The 21,864-nt window shown below is 47.7% G+C and overlaps 1 protein-coding gene across 1 annotated transcript in view; it reads left to right on the top strand.

Moving 5' to 3' along the window:
- The window catches only part of cacna1ia (calcium voltage-gated channel subunit alpha1 Ia), a 195,013-nt gene that overhangs the window by 13,573 nt on the left and 159,576 nt on the right, over window positions 1-21,864 (top strand). The window contains exon 3 of the mRNA XM_060849187.1: window positions 8,277-8,374. Coding sequence (XP_060705170.1) covers window positions 8,277-8,374 — 98 coding nt within the window. The remainder of the gene's footprint in view (window positions 1-8,276; window positions 8,375-21,864) is intronic.

Below are 21,864 nucleotides of genomic sequence, written 5' to 3'. Positions count from 1 at the left end.
TTCAAGCACCGAGCCGAGAGCTGGGCCCCTGGGTGAGGTTGGTGCAAAGCACCATCCTTACCTCTCCCAGGGGCCTTCCCATTCTGGCCTCAGACCCCTGGGCTCAACTGTTGTCAATTTAGCCAGAAGAAAGGATGGATTAGATTCAGAATTTGAGACTTGGGGGTGGACTTAAATTAGTTTCCGGATTCTGGATCAGTGGTGCTGGAAGAGCACAGCAGTTCAGGCAGCATCCAACGAGCAGCGAAATCGATGTTTCAGGCAAAAGCCCTTCATCAGGAATAAAGGCAGTGAGCCTGAAGCATGGAGAGATAAGCTAGAGGAGGGTGGGGGTGGGGTTGGGGTCCGTTGCTCCCGATGCGGTCTCCTCTACATTGGGGAGACTGGGCCCCTCCTAGCAGAGCGCTTTAGGGAACATCTCCGAGATACCCGCACCAATCAACCACACCGCCCCATGGCCCAACATTTCAACTCCCCCTCCCACTCTGCCGTGGACATGGAGGTCCTGGGCCTCCTTCACCGCCGCTCCCTCACCACCCGACGCCTGGAGGAAGAACACCTCACCTTCCGCCTCAGAACACTTCAACTCCAGGGCATCAATGTGGACTTCAACAGTTTCCTTATTTCCCCTTCCCCTAGTTCCAAACTTCCAGCTCAGCACTGTCCCCATGACTTGTCCGGACTTGTCCTACCTGCCTAGCTCCTTTTCCACCTATCCACTCTACCCTCTCCTACCTGACTATCACCTTCATCCCCTCCCCCACTCACCCATTGTACTCTATGCTACTCTCTCCCCACCCCCACCCTCCACCCTCCTCTAGCTTATCTCTCCACCCTTCAGGCTCTCTACCTTTAACACTTTCCAGCTGCTCGTTGGATGCTGCCTGAACTGCTGTGCTCTTCCAGCACCACTGATCCAGAATCTGGTTTCCAGCATCTGCAGTCATTGTTTTTACCTCATTAAATTAGTTTCCCCACTGTGTGGAAACAGACCATTCAGCCCAACAAGTGCACACTGACCCTCTGAAGAGTAACCCAGACCCATCTGACTAATGCCCCTAACAATTTAGCATGGTCAATTCATCTAACCTGCACATCTTTGGATTGTGGGAGGAAACCGGAGCACCTGAAACAGACACGGGGAGAACATGCAAACTCCACACAGACAGTCACCTGAGGCTGGAATTGAACCCGGGTCCCTGGTGCTGTGAGGCAGCAGTGCTAACCATTGAGCCATCGTGCTGTGGTTCCACTGTGCTGCAGTTTGTATACTTGTACACAGAACACAGAAAGCTAGCACGCAGACTAGCAGGTAACAGGGTGGTAAGTGGAATGTTGGTCTTTATTACAAAGTGGTTGGAGTATGAGAGTGGGCAAGTCTTACTGCAACTGTACAAGGTGGTGGTGAGAGCACACCTGGAATACTGTGGGCAGTTTTAGCACCACCACCCCCAGCCCTCCCTCACCTTATTTAAGGAAAGATGTTGTTTCATTGGAGGGAGTCCAGAGGAGGTTCAGTAGGATGGTCCCCGGGATGGAGGGATGCTCAGTAGGATGGTCCCCGGGATGGAGGGATTGTCTTATGAGCAAAGGCTAAACAGGCTGGGTCTCTACTCCCTGGAGTTTCGAAGAATGGGAGGTGATCCCGTTGAAACATCTCGGAGTCTGAAGGGGTTTGACGGGGTGGATGCTGAGAGGTTGTTTCCCATCAGGGGGGAGGCTCGGAGCAGAGGGCACAGTCTCAGAATAAAGGGGCACCAATTTAAGACCGAGCTGAGGAGGAATCTCTTCTGTTCAGAGTCTTTGGAACTCCTTGTCACAGAGAGAGCTGGGGGGGCAGAGGCCTCGTGTATATTTAAGGCTGAGATCGATTCTTGATCAGTCGGGGAATCACGGGTTACAGGGAAAGGACAGGAAAGTAGACGTGAGGAGTGTTGGGTGAGCCATGATTGTATTGAATGGCAGAGCAGGATCGAGGGGCCGAATGGCGTTCCTGTTTGTTATGGCCTTGCAGTCCCTTGCTGCACTCTAGCATTGCTGCTACCTCACTTTGTTAACCCCTTAGCGCCCTCCTCACAGAACCACAGAATTTGTTGCAGAGCTGAAGGAGACCAGTCAGCCCATCTTGTCTACACCGGCTCGTTACCTAGTACCAATCGCCTTCCCCCATACCCTTGCCTATTAATTTTATCTATGCAATCATCTATTCACCTCTTGACTGGGGTGTTTCCCTCTGACCAATTCAGTGTGGGTTTACTGGCAGAATGGCCATTGTTCGCAGTCTCCTAACCTTGGGATAACCAGCCTTTTCAGAGAACTGAACGGGACTGATAGATCAGGGACTGTAACCACGAGCTAACTACACCGCTCAGGCTCCAGGCTGAAGGTGCCCTTGGTTGGAAATGCCTGTGGTTCCTGTCACTCTGTTGCTGCTCACTCCCCTCGAGGGGTCACTCCATGACCTGAAATCAAAAGAATTTCATTTGTATGGCTGTGGAAATGCTGGGAGACTGGCAGTGGTTTAAATGCCTCCAACACCTTCCTCTTCAATATCCACTCCCCATAAAACAGTCCACATCACCCACCCCCCCACCCAAAATTCCCCATCATCCAACCCCCACCCAATACTCCCCATCATCCAACCCCCACCCAATACTCTCCATCATCCATCCCCTACCCAACACTCCCCATACAACACTCCCCATCGCCCACCCTACCACCCAACACCACCCCATCCAACACTCCCCATCATCCACCCCACCACCCAACACCACTCCATCCAACACTCCCCATCACCCACCCCACCACCCAACACCACCCCATCCAACACTCCCCATCACCCACCCCATCCAACACTCCCCATCCAACACTCCACATCACCCACCCTACCACCCAACACCACCCCATCCAACACTCCCCATCACCCACCCCACCACCCAACACGACCCCATCCAACACTCCCCATCACCCACCCCACCACCCAACACCACCCCATCCAACACTCCCCATCACCCACCCCCATCCAACACTCCCCATCCAACACTCCCCATCCAACACTCCACATCATCCACCCCACCACCCAACACCACCCCATCCAACCGTCCCCATCATGCACCCCACTACCCAACACCACCCCATCCTTCACTCCCCATCACCCACCCCCAACCAACACCACCCAATCCAACACTCCCCATCACCCACCCCATCCAACACCCCCCATCACCCACCCCCACCCAATACCTGCCATGCAACACTGCCCATCACCCACCCCTACCCAACACTCCCCATCCAACATTCCCCATCACCCACTCCACCACCCAAAACCACCCCATCCAACACTCCCCATCACCCACCCCACCACTCAACACCACCCCATCCAACACTCCCCATCACCCACCCCACCACCCAACACCACCCCATCCAACACTCCCCATCACCCACCCCCACCCAACACCTGCCATGCAACACTCCCCATCACCCACCCCTACCCAACACTCCCCATCACCCACCCCACCACCCAACACCACTCCATCCAACACTCCCCATCACCCACCCCCAACCAACACCACCCCATCCAACACTCCCCATCACCCAACCCCAACCAACACCACCCCATCCAACACGCCCCATCACCAACCCCCAACCAACACGCCCCATCATGTCAAATAAAACACAGTAATCTCAGCAGATTGCGCTTCAGGATGAAACTGATGCTTTTCATAATGCACCATCTGTATCTCAGTGGTAGCCACAGTAGAATGCTGATCCCCAGAGGTATCACAGAGTCAGCTTTCCTACAATGTGTTAACTAGGCAGCACAGATGAGTTGGGCTGAAGGGTCTGTTTCCATGCTGTATAACTCTATGAGTCTACGGTAAGTACTGTTGCCTCACTGCTCCAGGAACACTGGGTTCGATTCCAGCCTCGGGCGACTGCCTGTGTGGAGTTTGCACATTCTTCCCGTGTCTGTGTGGGTTTCCTCCGGGTGCTCCGATTTCCTCCCACAGTCCAAAGATGTGCAGGTTATGGCGGATTGGCCCTACTGGCAGGGCAATTTGTACATTTTAAGAAACAGAGAGTTTTCATTTCTGTCGCATCATTCACTGCCTCAGTACATCCCAAAGTGTCCTGCTGCCAATGACTGCGTTTTTTTTAAAATCCCATCAACTCTTCCAATGCAGCAACCAATTTACACACAGCAAGTTGCCCCACAAAACCGTGTGGTAATCCGGCCATCACCCCGGTTCCTGATCCCAGAGATTGTACTGCACTCCCCTACGGGTTTTCAAATAGTTCTGTCTGCCTGATAGAGGTCAACAGAAACTGCTCTGACGGTACCTCAGATAATATGCAGAGGGTGCAGCAACTCAAGTATTTTGAAGGTAGGTAATTTCTTGATGATCAAAGGGATGAAAGATTATCAGATGGCAGGCAGGAATGCAGAGTTGAGGTTAAAATTAGATCAGTCACGATCTTATTGTTTGGTGGAACAGACTCGATGGGCCGAATGGTCTGATCTAGTTCCTTCTTTGTATGTAATTTATTTTCTGTTAATGACATGGGGATAACCTTTTGTTTTACAAGTTTTAATGCTAGGCTGATGGTAACAGTCCACCTGAATTAGATTCTGAAGAAAATTTCTCATGTCGTGGAGCCTTTTTGTTAGATGAGATTCCCAACAGTGTGGAAACAGGCTCTTTGGCAAAACAGGTCCACACCGACCCTCCAGAGCGTAGCCCAGACCCATTCCCCCTAACCTATACTTACCCCTGACTAATGCACCTTACACTACGGGCAATTTAGCATGGCCAATTCACCTGACCTGCATATCTTTGGACTGTGGGAGGAAACCCAGACAGACACGGGGAGAACGTGCAAGCTCCACACAGACAGTCCCTGAGGGTGGAATTAAACCCTGGTCCCTGGTGCTGTGATGTAGCAGTGCTAACCACTGAACCACCGTACCACTCCAATATATTCCTTCACCCGAACCTGATATATTCCTTCACTGGGAGGAGAAAGTGAGGTCTGCAGATGCTGGAGATCAGAGCTGAAAATGTGTTGCTGAAAAAGCGTGGCAGGTCAGGCAGCATCCAAGGAACAGGAAATTCGACATTTCGGGCATAAGCCCTTCATCAGGAAAGGGCTTATGCCCGAAACGCCGAACTTCCTGTTCCTTGGATGCTGCCTGACCTGCTGAGCTTTTCCAGCAACACATTTTCAGCTATATTCCTTCACCTTCCAGCCATTTACGACAGGAATCTCCATGTTGCCCGTTCGCTGTCTGAACTATAGCTCACATGGGATAACGGATGTACACTGAAAACTCCAGGATCAGCCTGGATTTGGAAATGGGGTGGCTGGTATTTCTGATGGGAAGGAGGGTGATGTGTAACTTGCCTGTGCCACCTGGGTCAATTGACCCGAGGAATGGCTGATGGATTTAATTTAGATAAATGTGAAGTTCTGCATTTTGGTAAAACGCGCAAGGGCAGGACTTATCTAATTAATGGTAGGGTAATGAGTACTGTTGTACAACAGAGAGACCTAGAGGTTCAGGTACGGAATCCTTTGGTTAAGAAGGCATTTAGCATTCTTGACATCATTACTCAGATCTTTGATTATAGGAGTTGGGACGTCATGTTGAGGTTGTACAGGACATTGGTGAGGCCTCTTCTGGAGTACTAAGTGGAATTCCCGATGAAGGGCTTTTGCCTGAAATGTCAGTTCTCCTGCTCCTCTGATGCTGCCGGACTGGCTGTGCTTTTCCAGCATCACACTCTTGACTCTGACCCCGAGCATCTGCAGTCCTCACTTTCTCCTTATTGTTAAGTTGGAGAGAGTTCAGAAAAGGTTTGTCAAGATGTTGTCAGGAATGGAGGGTTTGAGATATAAAAATAGAATGGAAAGGCTGGGTCTTTTTCACTGGAGGTTGAGGGGTGACCTTGTAGAGCTTTATAAAACCAGGAGGGGCATAGATAAGGTGAATGACAAATTCTTTTCCCTAGGGGAGGGGAGATCAAAACTAGGGCCACATTTTTAAGACAAGAGGGGTGGGATTTAAAGAGGATACGGGGAGGGGAGCAACCTTTATACACAGGGAGTGGTTCCTGTGTGGGATGAACTGCCAGAGGAAGGGTGGATGTTGGTACAGTTTCAATATTTAAAAGATATTTGGATAATTACTTGAATAGGAAAGGGTTTGGAGGGATATGGGCCAGGAGCAGACAGGTGGGACTAGTTTAGTTTGAGATTATGGCTGGCATGGACTGGTTGGGCCGAAGGGTCTGTTTCTGTGCTGTCAGTGACTCCAGCTCCATTAATCTCACTGCAATAAACTATATTTAATGAGACAGAGAGAGAGTCCTAGAGGTTACTTTTGTAATAATCCCTGACTCTGGAGTTCCATTGACCCTACGCTCAGTGAGGAAGTGTCTGAGTGTTTGTAGTCCTTCTATTGAACGTGCCTTGGTTCCCTCGAGCTGGTTCTGGGGACGGCAGTACTGTCCTCTGAGGAGCGATTAGTTTGGCTTGCCCAGTGTTTAGAAGAACGAGAGAGCATCTGATCGAATTGTATCAACAGGGTTGGACAGACCAGATACCAACAGGACATCTTCCTTGGTTAGGGAGTGAAATGAGGAAGATTACTTCACTCACGGTGGAGTGAACCTGTGGAATTCTCTATGCAAAAAGCTGTGGAAGTCAGGCCACTGATTACCTTCAAGAATGAGATTGATTCTTTTTTTTATATTTTAAAGGCATCAAAGATTTATGGAGGGAATGTAGTGTAGAGAATCAGCCATGATCATATTGAATGGTGGAGCAGGCTTGAAGGGCCGAATGGCCTATTCATAGCCTTTTTGTAATATTACTGCATTGGAAACTGGAGGCAGCTTCAGGTGGGGTTTACATTTTTTTTGGTGGGGGACAGGGAGGTGGTGGGTGGAAGCTGACTTGTAGGAGTTAGAGTCAAGAGTGTGGCGCTGGTAAAGCACAGCAGGTCAGGCAGCATCCGAGGAGCAGGAGAGTCAACGTTTCGGGCATAAGCCCTTCGTCAGGAAAGAGCACAATAGCCAAACTGTTTCCCACTGTGACCCTGTTTTGCCACATGGATATTGCTGCTATTCCAGGGCAGTGAGGGAAGGAGGTGGACTGCAAGCGAGAGACCAGGGAGAGGCTGTTTGGACAAAAGCACTGCTCTTTCCCCAAGGTTTGTCAAAAAGACACAAACGCTTCAAAGACCAGGCAGTTTGACCTGGCTCACTATATCCAGCAAGGAGTTAAAGGGGCCACATTGTTGTTTCCATTTGAGAGCTTGTGAGTCCATTGAAAGGGAGAGGTTATGGCCCAGAGTTTTGGAAACCTCAGCTCAGATTTAGGGTGTGTTACTGTCGATGCTGGTTGAAGCAGGGAGTTCAGGGGACAATTCAGGGTGTTTTTGACTTGAGAAGGAGTTGTGGAGGTCTAAATGGGCTAGTTTTCTAGATGCTATTTCATTTTGGTATAGAGACAGATTTGAAATGCAATCACACCCAGTACCTGCCAGAAATTGAGCTCAGGGTGGGATGTGTAAAGGGTAAAATGGTACAACGTTATTGTTTAAACAATTTTAGGCAGCGCACTGCAAACTCTTCATTGCATTAAATTAAAAAGCAAAATACTGTGTCTGCTGGAGATCGAAAATAAACACAGGTAATCCTGGAGAAACTCAACAGGTCTGCCAGCATCTGGAGAAAGAGAAGTGGGGTGAACACTCCGAGTCTAATTACTTTTTGAAGGAAGGTCTCTGAAGAAAAGTCGACGTTTCGAGCATGAGCCCTTCTTCAGGAATGATGAAGGGCTCATGCCCGAAATGTCGACTCTCCTGCTCCTTGGATGCTGCCTGACCTGCTGTGCTTTTCCAGCAACACATTTTCAGCTCTGATCTCCAGCATCTGCAGTCCTCACTTTCTCCTCTCTGAAGAAAAGTCAAATGGGACCAGACACATTAATGTTGTCTCTGTCTGTCTCTCTCTCTCTCTCTCCACAGACACTCCCCAAGCTGCTGAGTTTCTCCAGCACTTTCAGTTTTTACCCCTTTATTGCATTACTGTTTGTGGGATCCTGCTGTGTAGAAAAAGTGCATCCTGTGTCAGTGACCGTGTCTGCAGTATCAGGGTGGGGTTGGGGAAAGTCCCGTGGTTGTGAGAGGTGCAACACAAATGCAACTCTTGGCTGTCAAAGAACCTCTCCACTTTGTGGTCCCTCATGTTGTGTCTTGTCTTTGTCTCTCACAGGATAGTGGAGTACTCGCTGGACCTGCAGAATGTCAGCCTGTCTGCAATCCGGACCGTGCGTGTCCTCCGACCACTGAAAGCAATCAACCGGGTTCCGAGTAAGTGCCTGATGTCTGACTCGGCAGTGTCACCCTGCCTCTAACCTGGCCTCAGCCCAATCGCTGTTGAAAACTCCCTTTGTTTCATTTCTAAGTTACCTCCAGCAGCAACCATTCCACTACACCCCCTGCCAAACCTCTACTCACCTACCAACTGGCTCAAACCTCAGCATATCTTCAACGCTACTGTTCAAATCCTGGCTCACTCCATCTCATTCTCACTCCCTCATCACTCCCCGATCTACATTCTGCCCCAGTGCCTTGACTTTTAAAGATAAATCGATCCTCTCTCTTCCTATCATGCTGTCCAACCCTGCAGTTTGTAATTTTTGTGCTTTTCCCATTCTTGTCTCGGGACCCTCGTGGTAATATCGCTGGTCTGTCAATCCAGAGACCCAGATAATGTTCTGGGGACCTGGGTACAAATCCCATGGCAAATAGTGCAATTTGAATTGAACTTTTTAAAAGTCTGGAATTAAAAGTTTAGCATCCTTACCTGGTCTGACCAACAAGTGACTCCAGACCCACAGCAATGGGGTTGGATCTTAGCTGCCCTCTGGGTAATTAGGGATAGAAAATAAAGCCCGGCCTAGCCAGTGATGCCCTCAGCCTCTGAATGAATACAAAATAAATTCTTGTTTTTTGGCAATCCCTGATTTTATTGATCTGCCTGGGTCCGATGTCCTGCAATTCCCTCCCTCAGCCTCTCTGTTCTTGTCACCTCTCATGGCCAAACCTTGTCTGATAATGGCTCTCTTGAGTTGCTTTACTATGTTAAAGGTACAATATAAATGCAGGTTATTGTTGTTGCAGTAGGTACTGTGTTCTGTAAGAAGAGAGAAGGCATTCAAACATCATGCATGCACGCACATATCTTCCAGGAGAATGCTTGGCACAACAGCCCAAGGGTTCATTGTTTCAGGTTGACTTGAGCAGCAAAACAAAACACACACGTAATATTCCCGATCTCACAAATGTGATTGGCGGCATTTAACTTGACTGGAGAGAAGAAGCAATTGACCCAAAGAAGACCCGGATTCCCAGTGTCACGGGCAGCCTCCTGCTCTGATTGGCTCTCTCCAGTTGACTGGGCTTCATTGGGTGGTCATTTACAAAGTAGGCCTCTGGGTAGAGTTTGTGAAAGGCAGAGGTGGAGTACTCTTGGGAATTTCATCAAACATTATCAGCCAACATTATCTAACAAATGGTGGAAAGGTAGCTGTGTCTGTGAAGGGCTAGCCCTCATTGTGGTATTGTCGGGGAATGGGGGTAGTGGGAGTGGGGTCGCTCTGATTTTGGCTAAAGAAGGATTCCCTGGTATATCGTTCTCCATTTACATTTCCATTCACCAAACTATTTGCTTTCTTTAACTTATTCAAAATGGCAATGGAATCGGGGGTTCAGTGGAAGCTTTTCTCTGTAAAATACACGTGATAATAAAACCATTCATTTGTTCAGTCAATGACATCTTTAGTGAAGTCTATAACCCAATCACAATTTGTTCCAAATGCATTCCTCATGAAAGCAGAAAGAATAGGAACCCTTCGAGACCACTCTGACATTCAGTGAGATATTGGTTAATCTTCTAGCGAAACACCATTTTCCTGCTCTAACCCCTGACTGTTGATATTTTTAATATTAAGGTACATAGCTACTTCAGTCTTCAGCATACTGACTGGTTGAGCTTCCACATCCTTCTTAAGCCTAACCCTCACTCAAATTGTAACCCTAACCTCACCCCAATCATAACCTGAGCCCTACCTCTAACCCAAACCTGAACCCTAACCCTAACCCTAACCATCACCCGAGCCCTAACCCTAACCCTAACCATCACCCAAGCCCTAACCCTAACCCTAACCATCACCTGAGCACTAACCCAAACCTGAGCACTAACCCAAACCTGAGCACTAACCCAATCATATCATTGGTTTAGTAAGTTTGCAGATGACATTAAAGTCGGTGGAGTAGTGGACAGTGTGGAAGAATGTTACAGGTTGCAGGGGGACTTGGATAAACTGCAGAATTGGGCTGAGAGGTGGCAAATGGAGTTCAATGCAGCTAAATGTGAGGTGATGCACTTTGGAAGAATAACAGGAAGGCAGAATACTGGGTCAATGGAAAGATTCTTGGTGGTGGATGTGCAGAGAGATCTTGGAGTCCATGTACATAGATCCCTGAAAGTTGCCACCCAGGTTGATAGTGCTGTTAAGAAGGCATACAGTGTGGTAGGCTTCATTGGAAGAGGGATTAAGTTCCGGAGCCATAACATCATGCTGCAATGATACAAAACGCTGGTGCTGCCACACTTGGAGTATTGTGTCCAGTTCTGGTCGCCCCATTGCAGGAAGGATGTGGAAGCATTGGAAAAGGTGCAGAGGAGGTTTACCAGGATGTTGCCTGGTCTGGGGAGAAGGTCTTGTGAGGAAAGGCTGAGAGACTTGGGTCTATTCTCATTCGAAAGAAGAAGACTAAGGGGGGAGTTGATAAAAGACATACAAGATGATCAGAGAATTAGATAGGGTAGACAGTGAAAGACCTTTTCCAAGGATGGTGACATCAACTTATACGAGGGGGCATAGCTACAAATTGAGGGGTGATAGATTTAGGACAGATGTCAGAGGCAAGTTCTTCACTCAGAGAGTGGTAAGGGCGTGGAATGTCGTACCTGCCAATGTAGTGAACACAGCCATGTTAGAGAGATTTAAACAATCCTTGGATAAGCACGTGGATGATGATGGGATTGTGTAGGTAGATGGGCTTCGAATATGTAGGTTTGCTCGCTGAGCTGGAAGGTTCATTTCCAGACATTTCGTCACCCTGCTAGATAACATCTTCAGTGGGCCTCTGGGAGAAACACTACTGACGATTCCTGCTCTCTGTTTGTATGTTTGGGTTTCTGTGGGTTGGTCACAACACTCACCTTCAGCTAGTTTTGTGTCATTAGCTTCTGCCTAATGCTATTATCACTACACGGTTGATCCAGAGGCCCAGGTAGTGTTCTGAGGAGCTGGGTTCAAATCCCAATACGGTAGATGTGGACTGGTCCTTGGATGCTCCTGACCTGCTGTGTTTTTCCTATAACACATTCTCAACTGGAATTAAAGAGTCTAATGATGACCCTGTTGCTGATTGTTGGGGGAAAGTCCTGTCTGGTTCACTCATATTCTTTAGGAAAGGAAATCTGCCATCCTTAACCAGTCTGTCCTACATGTAACTCCAGACCCACTGCAGTGAAGTTATCTCTTGACTGCACGATGGGTAACTAGGGATGAGCAATAAATTCTGGCCTAGTCTGTGACGTCCATATTCCATGAATGAATTAAAAATAAATTTCTCTCTGTCGCCTGTAATCAACAGCTGAAACCATGAAGGACAAAAGCAGAACTTGTGGGACTTCTCTGTCTCTCTCTCTCTCTCTCTCTCTTTGACTGGCCTGTCAATTTGTCCTTTCAGGAGAACATCATATCAATTGTATATTGGAAACATAACATTATGTTGCAAAGGCCAAGTTTCATAGAGCTTCAGTTTCCTACAGGCCAGTGGAAGCAGACCATTCGGCCCATTGAGTCCACGCCACCCCTCCGAAGAGCGTCCCATCCAGACCCACCCCATCCCAGTAACCCTGCATTTCCCATGGCCGATCCAGCTGGTCTGCACATTGTTTGGACTGTGGGAGGAGACTTCTCTTCTTCAGGGCCGTGCTTGTGTGCAAGTCAGTCAGAGCTCAATTGCTTCTCTGTTCAGGTAGATTAGAACATAGAACATAGAAAAGTACAACACAGAACAGGCCCTTTGGCCTATGATGTTGTGCTGAAGTTTAATCCTAATGTAAAATACAATAACTTATCCTCCACACCCCTCAACTCACTGCTATCCAAGTGCATGTCCAGTAGTCACTTAAGTGTCCCTAATGACTCTGCTTCCACCATCACTGCTGGTCACGCACTCCATACATTCACAACTCTCTGTGTAAAGATTGTTGACTGTGGAGAAGGTTGTAACTCTTTTGCCGGGATCGGGATGAAATTCTCGGCTTTCCTTTGGTACTTCTTAAAGTGCGATTGCTAAAGTTAAGCAGAGATAGCAAGTATCCTGACTTGTGTAATTATGTTATTTTCTGTTGGTGGTGAGTTAGTCTTTATATTGTAAATAATTCATTTTACTTCGTGCTTTATTTGAACTGCAATGCTGCAATTAGCATATAGACAAGACAAGATTTGTATTAGGAGCGCTATTTTTATACATGTATAGATATACATTTCATTTAGTATTTAGAGATGGGGCAAACAGTTTGCTAATTTTCTTTTGAAGTGGTAATTAAGAGGAGGATTTCAAATGAAATATATTTGAAATCCATCAAAAGCTATTCACCATGTGAAAACATGTTCACCCTGAATTGATTTTGTTTGGAAAAGCAAGATAAAAACCCTCTCCATAAAATTGATTTTGACACAGTGGCCGTTGTTCAATTAAAATAAGATCTAATTTCATCACGGGCCTGGTCTCTAATCAGCATTTTAACTTGTTCATTTGACAAATGGAAGTTAGCTGGACAGTGTGGCACTTTGAGTTCGGAGCAACAAGGAATTCAACCTGAGACACAGTGAGAGTTAGTACAAGGGCTTTGCTCCCTTTGTGCATAGACAGTACTAATAGACAGTACTAATAGACAGTACTAATAGACAGTATTAATAGCATTTATTTTAGAATCTGGATTTTAAACAAATGGCATGAGTATTTTAGGTTTGTGTGTATGAAGGAGTTTAATGATTAACTTGGCAGTATTTCTGGAGCCATGGGGTGGAATCAGGCCATTCGGCCTGATTGAGATGGGATGGAGTGAGATTAGTGACAGAAGGAAGTTTAAGATAAGGCCATCTCGACATCAGGATCAGCTCCTCTGCTTTTGATAAGTAGGTTAACAAGTTTCTCAGGAGGCATGTTGCCAATTAAGAGGGATGGTTTCTTGTTTAAACACCTCGTTAATGGCCCAACTCACGTTATTAATGTTCAGATTCCTGTTTTACCTGATGAACCAAACAAGGTCAATGTTGAGAAATCTCGTCATGGAAACCAGAACGGGAACCTGGCAAATCCAGCGCACTGTAACTCCAAAGAACATTCACATTAGACGACAGGCATTGATATCTCTGGGTATGGTTTGTGAGCACCGGCTACATGCACCCCGTGTTCACAGACATTGGCATTCAATATGTGCCAGTCTCAGAGAACCCTCACAGTACATTTCTGATCCCCTTCAATGCTGCATCTCAGGCTACCCTGATTACTCTCATTGTAACACTGCAGGAAGGACACTGTGCACCTAGGGGCACGTGGACTGGACCAGGCTGTCCGTCCAGCTCCTTTACTCACTGTTACAGTGCTCACTCGCTCTCAGCCTACACCTCCAATGCTCACAGCACACCTGTTTTACCTTATTCCTCTCTGCCCCTCCAGTCAGAGACCCAGGCTTATCACCGTTCTGTCGTGCTGTGCCAACACAATGCCAGGACGTTTCTCCTGTTGTCAGCAAGCCGCAGTCAAGTCGACAGGGATCACTTTTGTTCAGGGGTACAGGTACAATCAGTCAAGGGCAACCTTGGATACGTTACAGGGTCTTGGAGCAGGATACTGCCTCAGCACGGCATTAGGAGAGGTCTGGCTAGATTTATGCTTAAGGCTCTTGGCGTGGGATCTGAACACAGCAGCTAACCAAGAGGCACAAAGCTGCCCTTTTACACTGGAGCAGAAATGGAACATCCACTCGGGTTCTCATTAAATTGGATCGTAACTCACACAGAGTGATCTGGAGCACAGCCAGTCCGCAGAGACAGAGTGCCCTGTGTATGTACAGTTATTAATCAGGCTTAGAAGTTTCTCTGTGCAGCCCCAAGTGATAATGTCAGGCTTAATGATGGTGTGCTCTCTGAGCGATTGGACAATTCTGTTGGAGTTTACACTGATAACTATCAAATGAACAGACATGTTATGGATAAGGGGACTATCGGTAACTGACCACTAAGTGAAATTAGACTAAGGACTAGCTGTCAACATATCGCATGACATTTATCTGTCCACCATGTTAAAGGGCTCACACTTCCAAGTTAATGACGAACTTGTCCACAATGGCTCAGTGGAGCCTAGTCCCGGTGCGGACTGGAGCCAAGTCCCGGTGTGGACTGGAGCCTAGTCCCGGTGTGGACTGGAGCCAAGTCCCGGTGTGGACTGGAGCCAAGTCCTGGTGCGGACTGGAGGCTAGGTACCGGTGCAGGATGTGGTGCTGGAAAAACACAGCAGGCCAGGCAGCATCGGAGGAGGTATTTCTCCACCTTCCTCATCCTAGTCCCACCCCCCGGATTCAGCACCGTCCTCTTGACCTGCAATCTTCTTCCCGACCTCTCCGCCCCCACCCCCTCTCTGGCCTATCACCCTCACCCTCACCTCCTTCCACTTATCATATTCCCAGCGCCCTTCCCCCAAATTCCATCCCACTTACCTTTTATCTCAGCCTGCTTGGCACACCAGCCTCATTCCCGAAGAAGGGCTTATGCCCGAAATGTCAATTCTCCTGCTCCTCGGATGCTGCCTGGCCTGCTGTGTTTTTCCAGCACCACATTTTCAGCTCTGATCTCCAGCATCTGCAGTCCTCTCTTTCTCCTAGGTACCGGTGCAGTCTGGGTTGGAAGTCTCTTGTTCTGAACCTTTTATTTCTGCAATGCTCAAATTTTTATTTCTTTATTTTCTATGATTTTGTGACTGGAGAAATTCTGCCGAGGTACCTTTGTACCTAAGATGCCGCTATAAGTGGCACTGCACTCATTTGTGTATATGTGACAATTAAGCTACTTCAACTCAATTCAATCGGTGGGCGGCATGGTGGCACAGTGGTTAGCACTGCTGCCTCACAGCGCCAGTGACCCGGGTTCAATTCCCACCTCAGGCGATTGACTGTGTGGAGTTTGCACGTTCTCCCCGTGTCTGCGTGGGTTTCCTCCGGGTGCTCTGGTTTCCTCCCACAGTCCAAAGATGTGCAGGTTATGGCAGATTGGCCGCGCAGTGTTAGGTGTAGGGGAATGGGTCTAGGTGGGTGCGCTTCGGCGGGTAGGTGTGGATTTGTTGGGCCGAAGGGCCTGTTTCAACACTGTAAGTAATCCACATCTGTCAACAGAAGATTCACACCCTGAAAGCAGAGAGTCCAAGCTGACAATTGCCTGTTCTGGGAGTATTGAGGGAGTGCAGCACCAGTGGATGCAAGACCTGTCAGATATATTAACTGAGTTTCTGATTTTGTTAGATACAGGGTCCGGCTGCTCAGTTGTTGAAAGGAGAGCACCTTCTAATGCATCTCTGCCTACAAAGGTTAATACCAAGGAGTGCCATAGGTGGCACTGATATCTCAAAGCACCAGGGAGTTGGGTCTGATTCCAGCCTTGGGTGACAGTCTGTATGGAGTTTGCACATTCTCCCTCTGTCTGTGCGAGTTTGCTCCGGCCTCCTCCCACAGTCCAGAGATGTGCAGGTTAGGGTGGATTGGCCGTGGGAAATGCAGGATTGCACAGTTAGGGTCAGGGGGTGAGTCTGGGTGGGATGATCTTCAGAGAGTCGGTGTGGACCTGTTGGGCTGAATGGCCTTTTTCCAGACTATAGGGATTGTACTCTATGGAGGTACCACCATTATCATGACATGATGACATCTGAAAAGCTTGAGGTTATGAAGCAGTGAAACCCAACAGCAGGTCATAGAGTCATAGAGATGTAGAGTTTGGGAACAGACTTTTCAATTCAACTCGTTCATGTCGATCAGATATCCTAATCTAATCTAGTCCCATTTGCCAGCAGTTGGCCCATATTCCCCTCTATTCATATTCCCATCCAGGTGCCTTTTAAATGATATAAATGTACCAGCCTCCACCACTCCCTCTGGCAGCTCATTCCATACACCACCCTCTGCATGAGAAAATTGCCCCTTAGGTCCCTTTTAAATATTTCCCCTCTCACTGTAAACCTATGCCCTCTAGTTCTGGACATCCCCACCCCAGGGAAAGATCTTTTCTGTTTACTCTATCCATGCCCCTCATAATTTTGTAAACTCTATAAAGTTACCCCTCAGACTCTGACACTCCAGGAAAACAGGCCCAGCCTGTCCAACCTCTCCCTGTAGCTCAAACCCTCCAACCCTGGCAACATCCTTGTAAATCTTTTCTGAACCCTTTCTCCAAGTCTCTATGACAATGTCTATCTGTCAATGTAACCTGAAGCAAGTCGCCATCATGCAGTAAACTGTATCTTACTAATTACAGGAGACTCTTTGAGTTAAACCAGAAAGTGGACAAACATGAATCTCATAAAGCTCGCCCCCCCCCCATGTTCAGGCAAGGCAAATGGCCTTAATTTAAAAAGGGAATGGATTATACAGGGCAGGGAGGCTTTACTGAAGTTATACAAGACACCAGTCAGACCACAGCAGGAATACCGTGGACAGTTTTGGTCCACTTGATGAAAGAATTTGAGCATTGGAATAGCCCAAAGAAGAATCACTCAGCCGGTTTTCTCATGTGAAGAGATTGAGGAGGTTGGGTCTATTCTCGTTGGAGTCTCAGCAATCTTATTGAAACATTGGTTTTCTAAGGGGTTTGACAGGGTAGATGTTGAGAGGGTATTTCTCCCTGTGGGAGAGTCTAGGTCCAGAGGGGCATCATCTCAGGGTAAGGGACTGTCTGTTTAAGACAGAGCTAAAGAGGAATTTCTTCTCTCATAGAGCAGTGAATCTGAGGAGTTCTTTACCCCAGAGGGCTGTCGGGGATGGGGTATATTCGAGGCTGGGTTGGACAGAATTTTAATCATTTGGGAAATAAGGGTTAAGGGGGGAAAGGCAGGAAAGTGGGAGTTGGGGATTATCAGATCAGCCCTGATCTCATTGGATGGTGGAGCAGACTCAATGGGCTGAATGCTTTGACTCTTACCTGCCCTTGTCTTATGGGTGTAGGCAGGTGTCGGGGTTTCTTGTGCTGAGAGAAGATGACAGCAGCACCTTGACCAGGCTCAGCCTCCCCCACAGCTGGCCCTGTCTGTACAGAAACCATTTCAGAGTAGTCAAACATGACAAAGTTCAGGGGCATTTGCCAGAGGTGGGTATGAATTTTGCTTTACATTAAGTTTTCAAGCATGTTTAATCACTACCAGAGCGTTTCGCAAGCAAGACAGATTACAAGTGTTTGGTTCTCCCCTTTAAACTGGCTTCATGATCAAAAGCACTTTCAGACTGTGGGAATAGCCCACTACAAAGTAAAGTGACTGATTTATTCTGTCAGGACTCCATCACGATACACTTCATCTCAAACACTCCTTCCAGCAACGACAGCACAGTCTGGGATCAGAAAAATGTTCTCTTGGCCATTTCAGACTTGTTTTGATTATGTCAATGCAGGATTTGGGGCGGTAATCTGATGGAGTGCTGGGTTCATCTGGTCGGGGGGTGTTGAGGTAGATTTGCTTTCTGACCTCGCTATACAAAGACCGAGATATCTGCAATGCCCATCTCTTCACAACTGACTGTGTTGGTTTTAGTAGGACAATGTACTTCGGGCAGGAGGTCCCAGCCTTGGAGAGGGCATATAGAAACTAGGAGCAGGAATAGGCCATTCAGCCCTTCGAATCTGCTAATGTGATCATAGCTCACCCTCAACACCATTTTCCTGCTTTCTCTCAGTGTCTCTCGATGCCTTGAATATCTGATCATGTATCAATCTCCTTCTTGAGTACACAGTGATCTACCCTCCACAGTGGTAGAGAATTGTACAAATTTACTATGCTATGAAATGTTTCCTCATCTCAGTGCTAAATTGGCAGCATGGTGGCTCAGTGGTTAACACTGCTGCCTCACAGCACCAGGGACCCAAGTTCGATTCCACCCTCGGGTGACTGTCTGTGTGGAGTTTGCACATTTTCCCCGTGCCTGTGTGGGTTTCTTTCCACAGTCCAAAGGTGTGCAGGTTAGGGTGGATTGGCCATAGGAAATTGCCCTTGGTGTACAAGGATGCGCAGGCTAGGTGAGTTAGTTGTGGGCATGCAAGGTGACATAGATGGGGTAGAGGAGTGGGTCAGGGTGGGCTGAATGGCCTGCTTCCGCACTGTAGGGATTCTATAATTGAGAATGTGACCTTTTGTTCTAGACTCCACACAACCAGGGAAAACATTCTCCCGACATCTAGTCTGTCCAGACCTTCTGGAATTTTAGAAGTTTCAATCAAATCCACTCTCATTTTTCTAAACTCCAGTGAATACGAGTCCAGCCAATGCTCTTCCCATGGGGCAGTCCTGCCATCTCCAATATCAGCCGAGTGAACCTCTTCTGCAAGACTGCAGACTCTATCTTCGGGAGGGAGACCTACAGGGGAGGTTCACAAGAATGTTTATCAGGGATCATAGAATGCCTACAGCGCGGAAGCAGGCCATTTGGCCAATACTAACCCTCCAAAGAGCATCACCCCCTCCCCTATAACCCTGCATTTCCCATGGCTAACCCACCAGCCTGCACATCCCTGGTCACTATTGGGCAACTTCCCATGGTCAATCCACCCCTACCCTGCCCATCTTTGGACTGTGGGAGGAAACTGGAGCACCCGAAGGAAATCCATGCAGAGAATATGCAAACTCCACATAGACAGTTGCCTGAGGGTGGAGTCGAACCCAGGCCCCTGACGCTGAGAGACAGCAGTGCGAACTATTAACAGTTAACATGGAGAGACTGGGAAAGCTAGGATTGTTTTGCTTGGAATTATGCATGAGGGTTAAGAAGAGATTTAATACTGCTCAAAAATTATAGGATTTTTAATGGAATGTTTAACACCATGGATAGGATCAAACCGTTCAGATGGAGGCCATTCAGCCCATTGTTCTGCACCTGCTCTTTGAAACAGCTATCCAATTCGGTCCACATCACTCTTTACAAGTTGGCACAGTCCCTGTCCCACTGACAACTGTGGGACCTTGATGTGCTGCCTCCTTCACTATCATAACAGCAACGACTGGCTTTCAGAACAGGGGATTGCTGGAAAGTGCTGTCACTGAGATGTGTGACTCAACATGAATAAATACTGTACGGGTTCGTGTTATTTAAGAGCCAAGTATTTGTTGCTTTGTTTGTTTGTTTGTGCTGAACAAAGTTGTCTAGCTGTGTAACACATCACATACCTCTGTGTTTGGATTTGACAGGTGAAATGAGCAAGCCTGATGTTGGACCCTGAAGGTGGTTCCTTCAGGGTTGTGTTAACCTACACCAGCACAGCTCTTTCATTGTCTGCACGCTGCTGGGTTGCAGAGATGACTGATGGCCTCTGATTGAACATCTATGTTTCTTGTGTCAGATCAGCATCACGTTTGGAAGAATTGCTTCTTCCAGTCTTCTGTTTGGAATCAGACTGTAACTGACCAACTTCACTTCAGTTGTGACCCTCCTAACTGAATGAAGGGAGGGGGGGAGAGAATGAAAGGCAGAGTGGAGAGAGAGAGATGTCTTTGCTTTCTATTGCTTTTCTCCAGGCCAACAAATCATAAAGTCTTAGAATCATACAGTACAGAAAAGGCCCTTTGACCCATCAAGTCTGTACTACTAACCTTGAATGTTAAGACCCTGCAACCTCTTTAAAGGTTGTGAGGTTTCCCACCTCAACTCCCCTCCCAGGCCGTGCATTCCAGAACCCCACCACCCTCTGGGTGAGAAAAGTTTTCCTCAAATTCCCCCTCAACCTTCTGGCTTTCACTTCAAAATTATGACCATTTTTTATTCATTTGTGGGATGTGGGTGTCCCATTACCCATCCCTAGTTGCCCCTTGAGAAGGTGCTGGTGAGCTGCCTCCTTGAACTGCTGTGGTCCACCTGTCTGCCCTTGTTATTGCCCCTTCAATTAAGGGGAACAGCTGGTTTCAATTCACCCTGTCCTTGCCCCTCATAATTTTACATCCCTCTATCAGGTCCGTCCCCCACTTCCAAAACCTTCTCTGCTCCAGAGAAGTCAACCTGAGCTTATTCAGCCTCCCTTCCTCACTGAAATACTCCATCCCAGATTTTCCTGTCCCTTGTGGTTTGTGATAATTATGCATACGAGAGAACAGGAGTAGAAGTCTGGGGTAATGCTGGATGAACCTGATTGGGGATGGCGACAGACCTGTGTGCAGGAGAGAGTCACGTTTTGGCTGTCCTGTACAAACACTGGCTGGCAGTTTGGAATACAGAGTCGATGCTAACATTAAGGGTTCAATTCCTACACTGGCTGAAGAGATCATGAACACTCTGCCTTCTCAACACCTGAGGCATGGTGACCCTCAGGTTCAAACCACCATCAGTCATCGCTCTCTCTCCCTCAATAAAGGAGCATTCCTCTGGGCAATTCTGTCATTACCTTACAAACACTGGCCCATCTCCCCAGCCTGAAGGATAGAAGTGATGTGCGGGGATATGGGGAAAAGGCAGGAGATTTACTCTTGGTAATAGAGCTAGCACAGACTCAATCGGCCAAATAGCCTCAATCTGCACTGTAACGATTCAGTGATTAACTCTGTTTCTCTCTCTTCTCCAAAGCTGCTGGGCCTGCTCAGTATTTGTTTCAGATTTCCAGGATCTGCAGTATTCTGCTTTACCTTAAATTAATAATTAAAATACTAATTAAGAGAGATTGATCATTTGTGAAGAGTTCTGAATGTTTGACATTCTCCAGTGCAGATAGCATCAATAACTGACCTGTGTCACTGTCTATCGCACGGAGTTACACTGAATCTACACACAGGAAGAGACCCTTCATCCCAACGACTGCATGTGATTATCATCCCAACCAATCAGCATGTTGTTCTAACCCTTCATATTTAAAACAAAATACTGCAGGTGCTGGGCATCCAAGATAAAAACAGACAAAACTCCAGGATGTCAGGCAACATAGAACCATAGAATCACTGCATTGTGGAAACAGGCCATTTGGCCCAACAAGTCCACACCAACCCTCCAAAGAGTATCCCCCCAGACCCATCCCCCTAACTTATTACTCTGCATTTACCCCTGACTAATACACCTCGTCTGCACATCCCTGGTCACTTTGCACATTTTAGCATGGCCAATCCACCCTAACCTGCATATCTTTGGACTGTGAGAGGAAACTGGAGCACCCGGAGGAAACCCACGCCGACACGGGGAGAATGTGCAAACTTCACACAGACAGTCACCCGAGGGTGGGATCGGACCTGGGTCCCTGATGTTGTGGATAGAGCAACACAGTTCAGGTGAAGAGTCATTCTGGACTCAAAATATTAACTCTGTTTCACTCTCCACAAATGCTGCCAGAATTGCTGAGTTTCTCCAGCACCTTCTGTTCCCTTTCCTTTTAACTCTTTTTCACTCATGTGTCCATCTAGCTCCCTGTAAGTGTCTCAACACTGTTCACCTCAGCTGCTCATCGTAATAACGTGTTCCATGCTCTCATTCAGAAGGTCTCTCCTGA

The sequence above is a fragment of the Hemiscyllium ocellatum genome, chromosome 33, assembly GCF_020745735.1.
Source record: "Hemiscyllium ocellatum isolate sHemOce1 chromosome 33, sHemOce1.pat.X.cur, whole genome shotgun sequence".
NCBI lineage: Eukaryota > Metazoa > Chordata > Chondrichthyes > Orectolobiformes > Hemiscylliidae > Hemiscyllium > Hemiscyllium ocellatum.
Note: the sequence above shows the minus strand (reverse complement) of the source record. Positions and strands in the feature narration are given on the sequence as shown.